We start from the raw sequence: 7695 nt of genomic DNA on the forward strand, positions 1-7695 counted from the left end.
GGGTTAGGGTGCACTGTTTTTAAAGTGATATTGTATAAATAATTGCTGGTGTTGGTTAAGTTTGGGGCCCAGGTCAAAGTGACATCTTTTTGTGGACATAACATGTCCTGGATCATTTCCATGGAAAATCATTAGGATCGCAGCTGCTCACATGTGTTTTCCACTAAACAAAATCTCATTCTAAAATAAACATCAGGGTCGAATGTAACAAAATTTAGTTTGTAGACCTTGGCTCATTTCCAAAACCTAGTACGCTGCCTTTTCTGGGTCTGCTTCTTCTGACATGATGTTTCTGAACATTTCCAGGTGAGAATCGATTCCGCTCTCCTCTGGCGTGGGACATGGTGGGCAAGAATCTGTTTGCCATGGCCATTGAGGGATTGATTTTCTTCTGCATTACCGTCCTGATCCAGTACCGTTTCTGCATCAAGGCTAGGTGACAATACTTTCATACCCTCTCTGTGCCAAGCAATTTAAAAAATATGTAAAATCTGTTTTTAATGTATCTAATGCATGTTCTGTTGTGGTATTAATAGGCCGATTAGCACTAAGCTGAAGCCCATCGGAGAGGAGGATGAGGATGTGGCCAGAGAAAGACAGAGGATTCTGGGTGGAGGAGGACAGACTGATATTCTGGAGCTCAAACAACTCACCAAGGTGAGCAACATCTCACACCTTCTACATACCCATTATATCTATATATATTAGTGGCTCAAGCAAGCTTATGTCACATAATAATTATAGCATCAGTATTGTTGTTCAGTTAAAATAATAATAATAATAATATTGCTGATTCTGCAGGTGTATAAGAGGAAGCAGAAGCCAGCTGTCGACAGACTGTGTGTGGGAATCCCACCAGGAGAGGTGAGATCATATATCTGTCTTCCTAGTTAATGAAGAACTGTTTTTAGTTTAGTTGGGCTGGTCTTGTATGATTAGAATTATGGTTTTGATGATATTATGTTCTTTCACCAGTGTTTCGGGTTGCTCGGTGTGAACGGAGCTGGAAAGACAAGCACCTTCAAGATGCTCACAGGAGATTCAGTTGTGTCAAGTGGAGAGGCTTACTTGGCAGGAAAAAGGTAAATAAATGAAAACATCATGTTACTGATTCAATGCCTTCCTAATACTATAAATAAGACCCCATTTTTTTGTGACTTTGAGGTTGTCGATATGCTAGTATTCTGACATTGTTTTACATCATGCATAGTATGTACATAACATTTAAGTGACCTTTTTTATAATAATAGCAACTCTTGGCTTGTTTTCTGCAGCGTGCTGACAGAGATTGATGAAGTGCATCAGAAAATGGGCTACTGCCCACAGTTTGACGCCATCAACGACCTGCTGACTGGCCGAGAACATCTGGAGTTTTACGCCATCCTGCGGGGCGTCCCCGAGAAAGAAGTGTGCGAGGTCAGTCTTTAGCTGTCCTTGAGAGGGAAAGTCTTGTGTTGCTGCTGATTATCGAGGGATCTGATTGGTTGTTTGTTCGTCGCAGGTGGCGGATTGGGGCATTCGTAAACTGGGCCTGATGAAGTATGTAGACAAAGCTGCAGGAAGCTACAGCGGGGGAAACATGAGGAAGCTTTCCACCGCTATGGCGCTCATTGGAGGACCTCCAGTGGTGTTCTTGGTGAGTGTGCAGATATATCCAACTTTGTGTTCGAATGAACCAGTGGTTTTCTACTAGTGCATCATACACCGAAAATTTGTCATAGGTCTGTACTGATCATGGAGAACAGGGAAAACAAGGCTTCATGTGAATAATAAAATGCAAATGCAACTATACAATTGTGCATAGAAAGTATAGCATAACAAATAAAAGCTACAAAATTATATTAGCAGCATTTAAATGAAAGACATACCAATCACAATGTGTTTTGTGAGGTGAATTTTTGGCTGTCAAGAGCATGAAACCATCTAATTGGAGCAAAACCAGAGCAAACCCTGTGCACGGTTAATATACTGAATTCAAAAAGCATTTTCATACTCTAAAATCCCCCTAAAAAAACATGCGCAAGGGTGTATATAGGTCATCTGCATTTCAAGAAAAGATCTTGTGACATTCATTCCAGTTTAGATCAGTGCTGTTGTGTAACAGTCCTCAGAGTGGCCGATTAGCAGGCCTCTTTTTCCCAGAACAAAAGCGATACCCAGCTCTTGCCACATTTTTAATACGCTGTGAAGTGTTTAATTCCCTTGAAACCGGGTTACACTCAGCAGTTCTAGCGAGTCAGCGCAGCGCTCCACTTTTCTGGTGCCGTCAGTCAGAATCAGGAAACATGCTCGCGCTCTTCCCTCTCTTTATGGTGTTCTGCTTGTGTTTTCTGCTGAACTTGTGGGCGATGGTTAACCTGGCTGTCGCTGTTGTTACAGGACGAACCCACCACTGGGATGGACCCCAAAGCCCGGCGAGCCCTGTGGAACTGCATCCTCAGCATCATTAAAGAGGGACGCTCGGTCGTTCTGACCTCACACAGGTGAGAAAGGAAGAGAAGCATTAGGGGTGGGCGAGGCGAAAAATCTTAGTTCACCATATGAGAAATTTTATTTCACGATAACGATATAAATCACGATATATTGTTATTATTTAATTTTTGTTAATAGAACAAAGATACAAATAATATGAAGTATAATGTAAAGTTTTTCAGGCACAGTATTTTCATGTAGTAAGAAATACTAATAAATAAATGTATGTACAGCATAGTCCTCCCTATATGGATGAAAAATATTAAATAGATTTTTATTAAAGCTACAAAAGTGATTCAGTCAAGAGCAGTGACTGATTTTCTCTTTTGTTGTTTGATTCACATTAATGATACGGACAGCAGTAGGAATATTAGGCTACTGTCACTTTAAGACCGAACACACAGATCTAATATACTGACATACATGCGGTTTTCACCCAACTGTGTACGTTCACTTAAGATATAACCGACTGTGTTTACGTGAATACTCCACACGATGGGCATTTTGACATAATTGTATGTGTATTTGACCGTTCAGGCGCAATAAGCCACGTGCTGTTTTAGGTTGTTTACACGCCAAAAGTGTAATAAACAAGGAAACGTTTTACCTTTGAGTTTTTCGCATACAGGTGACAACATTGTCAAAACTATCTCTGTTCACATGGATCCATAAAAATGACTAAAAATGCTGTATTCTGCTGCCAGGCCAGTAGATGGCGCTGTCACTTTGTAGACTGAACATGTACACATGCGCGTGAAATCACCGTTTTCACAAATTCACGTTTTTGTAGTTTACACGGACACGATAATGCTATAGTTTTCAAAAACTTGCACTTTGAACGTGTAAATTAACACGTTGTTAATTCACGGCTTATCGCGCTTAACTCTTTTTAACATCATGTATGTCCCGCTCTTTATTTTCTCTCTCATGAGAAAATAACGTACATAGAGAAAATAACATTTCTTTATCAATAACGTAGCAGTGCGGATATATTTACACCCCTATATAAAAGATTTAGCAAAATCTCTAACAATAGACACTTTATATCCTCGCCACGATATCGTTACACCACCCAGCCCTAAAAAGCATAATGTTGTATATCCTTGGCTTCTTTGCGTGACTTTGCTGTTTCTCCTGCAGTATGGAGGAGTGTGAAGCTCTCTGCACTCGGATGGCCATCATGGTGAACGGCAGGTTTCGCTGCCTGGGCAGTGTGCAGCACTTAAAGAACAGGTTAGAAGTTTTTCTGATTCATCCCAGAGAATGTATAGTTGTTGAATGGGTTTACTAAGCCCTTTGCTCCTGCTCCAGGTTTGGTGACGGGTACACCATAATCCTGCGGGTGGCGGGAGCCGATCCGCGTCTGGAGCCGGTGATGGAGTTCATTGAGCGGGAGCTGCCGGGCAGCACCCTGAAGGAGAAGCACAGGAACATGCTGCAGTACCAGCTGCCCTCCTCGCTCACCTCCCTCGCACGCATCTTCAACATCCTCTCCAAGAACAAAGAGCAGCTCCACATCGAGGACTACTCCGTCACACAGACCACTTTAGACCAAGTAAGAACGCTTCGAGATTGTTTTATAGGGGTGTGACGATACCATGTCACGATGATCGATATATATCACGATACTGAACTCACGATACGATATTATTGCGATACTCCAAGTCATATGGTAAAAGGTTAACAAAAAATGCACTGTTGACTACATTGTGGGTGTAAATGAATATCTTGGACTTGGTGCTGGAAACCCAATGCACAGGACAATAGAGACACCAGAGTAAAAATATTCATGATTCTGAAGCTGAAAATTCTGAATTATTTTTGTCGAACATTGCACTCGGTCACTGACTAGATATATTTAAAATAATGTAGGACACTTTTACTGGTAACATCAGACATCTGGCATTATCAGGACTCACAAATATTCCCCCATTGCATTAGTATACATTATATTCAACATTATATATATAGTTTAATGTAGTACTGACACTAAAACTGTGTAAACTGTCATTTTTTCTCATACAGTAGTTTTTATTTTTCAGATTGTCACTATCCATGATACATACTGTTGCGTTTCTGTATTGTGATATATTGTGACACGATATATTGTCCCACCCCTATTGTTTTATAGGATAAAAGTGCACTTTTTAAACATTTTGCATTACATGAATTATTGAAATTCACAGAAATATTGCAAAATTATTTGTTGACTATACAAACCATGAAAAAAGATTATTGAAAAGAAATGAAAATTCTGTCATCATTAATTTCTCGCCCTCATGTCGTTCCAAACCTATAAGACTTTTGTTCATCTTCAGAAGCCTTTGGAACGACATGAGGGCGAGTAAATGATGACAGAACTTTCATTTTTGGGCGAACTATCCCTTTAACACTTTTATTCAGCAAGGATGCATTCAATTGATCAGAAGTAACAGTAAAAGTTCAGAAAATGCTGTTCTTCAGAACTTTATGTTCATCATAGAATCCCGGAAAATCACAGTTTTCCCAAAAATATGAAGCATGATGACTGTTTTCAACATGTTTTTTGATCCTCAAACCATCATATTAGAGTGATATCTGAAGGATCATGTGACACTGAGGACTGGTGTGATAATGCTGAAAATTCAGCTTTGATCAAAAGAATAAATTACATACATTTCGCAATATGTTCAAATATAGAACAGTAAAAACAGCAATATAATGAAATATTATCATTTAAAATGCCTGTGTTTTTGATCAAATAAATGCAGCCTTGGTGAACAGAACATTTCTTTTTCAAGAACATTTAAGAAAATCTTTCCGACCCCAAACTTTTAAATGGTTGTGTAAAAAAACGGAAGTTCGCAAAAGAACAAAACGCCTCAAAATAAATAAAAAAAACACCATCCGCTGTAACTTATTATATATTTTTGTGCTCATTTCAGGTATTTGTGAATTTTGCCAAGGACCAAACGGACGAGGACCACTTAAAAGACATTTCCATGAACAAACACGATGCCGTTGTGGACATTTCTCAACTGAACGCCTTCCTCGTAGACCAGAAGACCAAGGAGTCAGTGGTGTGATCCACAAAACACACCTCTGCGGGACTAGTGTGTCATTCGTTTTTGTACTACTTTTTAGTTTTTTGTCCTATTTCAGCTGTGTGTGTGTGTGTGCTCACAAGCGGGCACTGGACCTGAAACACACTACTGAAGCAAATCAATGCAAATCAATGCAAAAAAGAAGAAGAAATTAGAGTGAAAGGCCGATGACGGCGAGGCTGAGCCTGGTGCTTGTTGCTCCGTCACGGCGAACGCGAGGAAAAAAACTTGAAGCTGTTTGTGAATGTTTGATTGACAAGACGTCTGCGGGGTTTCTATCGAAAAATCTCAATCGGACACTGCCAACGAGATGTCTAATTCAGGGCCGACTTCATCTCCTCATTTAGTACAGGCTTCAAAACTTTGCATTTCAGCAACTCCTCTTGGTCCTCGTACTTTATTTTTTAGATATGCATTTTAAAGCTATACTCAAATGATATTTTGATGCAATGATGTGCAATGTTTCACTATTGTTGTCAAGTGTTTGCAAGTGTGGGGCCTTGAAACAACACTCCGCTAATGGACTAGAAAGGACACCAGAAGCGTCGAGCACACTTTTTTTTTGCGGATGACTTTGGAAGTTTCCTGCATGCTTTACATGGATGCCGTGTTTAGGACGCCATTGTAAGCTCAAGCATGTTCTAGCTTTCGTTATCCTGAAGTGTTTCTGTGTGGGTATCAAACGGACGGTCGCTGATCTCGAGGAGGGTTTCGGCTGGACTTCAAAACTGAGGAGAGTTCATATCGTGAAACTGTACAGAATCAAATCATGTCTGTGCCAAAACTGGTGAAGTGGTTTTAAACTCTTTCCGATGAACGTATTATCAAGCAACCCAGTTGTCGGTGTTGGATATTATGCTAGTGGCCCTCAACAGGGCGACTAAATGTTACATTTTCTGTTGTTGTTGTTGTTGTTGTCTACACCGTATGATTTGAAACGAGTTTCATTGTACAATAGGGCCTTAAAAAAAAAACAAAAAAAACAATGGCTACATCTTTTCCTAGAAAGACATTCATTGGCCATAGTTAATAACTCAGGATGTGCCTCTTTATTCTGTGTAAATCCTTAGTTTAACTTTAGTTAGTTTGCCACGTTCAAGATCTCGACCAATGCTCTCTTGTTGTTCGCCTACAGCGTGAAGTGACCAAAAGCAATGAGGTGCTACCGTTTGAGTCTAATATCCAAATCCATGCGGTGCTCTTTAGACAAACACCCTCAGAAATTAAGCAACAACCCCTGCTGCACATTGGATGACGTGGAGGAAGAAGCAAAAAAAGAAAATTTCGTCTTTGGTCCAAAACTGAAGCACTTTATAACAGTCGATGTTAAACTGGTCGTGATATTCATAATTCACAAACAGGATGTTTTGTGTTTAACAACAGATTAATAGACGATTTCAGATGTCCCACCATGGCCATTATTTTCTGTGTTACAATGTATGTGTTTACATTTTAAATATTAAAAAAGCTATTTCAGTCACTTATGTGTCCCTTTTTTACTGTTCTGGAATAAATGAATAAATATTAGTAAAGGAAATGAAGTCAGAAGAACAGTTTGTTTGCTAGCTTGCCTTAAAGTTTGCCTGTACTTGTATATGTACTAACTTTTTTTGTCCAGAAAGCTGATATCATTTCATTTGTATTATTTATATGTTTAATGCAATTTTTCGTCAATAATTTTAATGTAAATTACATAACACGTTCTTCAGATTATTTCTCTTAAATACAAAATAACTCTCCATTACATGCAAAAACTTGTTCAAACAACTTGAAAAAGTAATTTAGTGTCTCTGCCGACCTCTTGTGGAAAAAAATAATATAACATGATATTTCATGACTCTTGCCACTAGATGGCCTTATAGCTCTATATATGGAGCAAGTGTTCCTCTCGGTCCTAAAGTCAGCTTTTCCCCCAGTACGCATTCAGGTACTGTATGTATTTAGACAGTATAAAATAATTGTAATCATTGTAAAGTTTTAGTATTTTTAGTTTTAATTTTAATTTTGAGCGGTTTTTTAAATTAGGCTACTACTGAAGAGTCAGATATTGTAATAAAGTAGAAAACTTTATTTATTCAGAATAAAAAAGTGCTGCAGTTTTTAAAAATGCTGTTATAAATTCACCATTTATTTAAAAAAA

The 7695-nt window shown here is 38.9% G+C and overlaps 1 protein-coding gene across 2 annotated transcripts in view; it reads left to right on the top strand.

Annotated features, from left to right (window-relative positions):
* The window catches only part of abca1a (ATP-binding cassette, sub-family A (ABC1), member 1A), a 42445-nt gene extending 35410 nt beyond the window's left edge, over positions 1-7035 (top strand). For both annotated transcript variants that reach the window (XM_081362392.1, XM_081362393.1), the window contains exons 41-50: positions 307-436; positions 537-657; positions 802-864; positions 976-1082; positions 1275-1416; positions 1502-1636; positions 2380-2483; positions 3613-3705; positions 3784-4027; positions 5397-7035. In XM_081362392.1, coding sequence (XP_081218518.1) covers positions 307-436; positions 537-657; positions 802-864; positions 976-1082; positions 1275-1416; positions 1502-1636; positions 2380-2483; positions 3613-3705; positions 3784-4027; positions 5397-5537 — 1280 coding nt within the window. In that variant the 3' untranslated portion in view covers positions 5538-7035. The remainder of the gene's footprint in view (positions 1-306; positions 437-536; positions 658-801; positions 865-975; positions 1083-1274; positions 1417-1501; positions 1637-2379; positions 2484-3612; positions 3706-3783; positions 4028-5396) is intronic.
* Positions 7036-7695: the final 660 nt, after the last annotated feature.

This window comes from Scardinius erythrophthalmus, assembly GCF_964197995.2.
Source record: "Scardinius erythrophthalmus genome assembly, chromosome: 3".
Taxonomy (NCBI): domain Eukaryota; kingdom Metazoa; phylum Chordata; class Actinopteri; order Cypriniformes; family Leuciscidae; genus Scardinius; species Scardinius erythrophthalmus.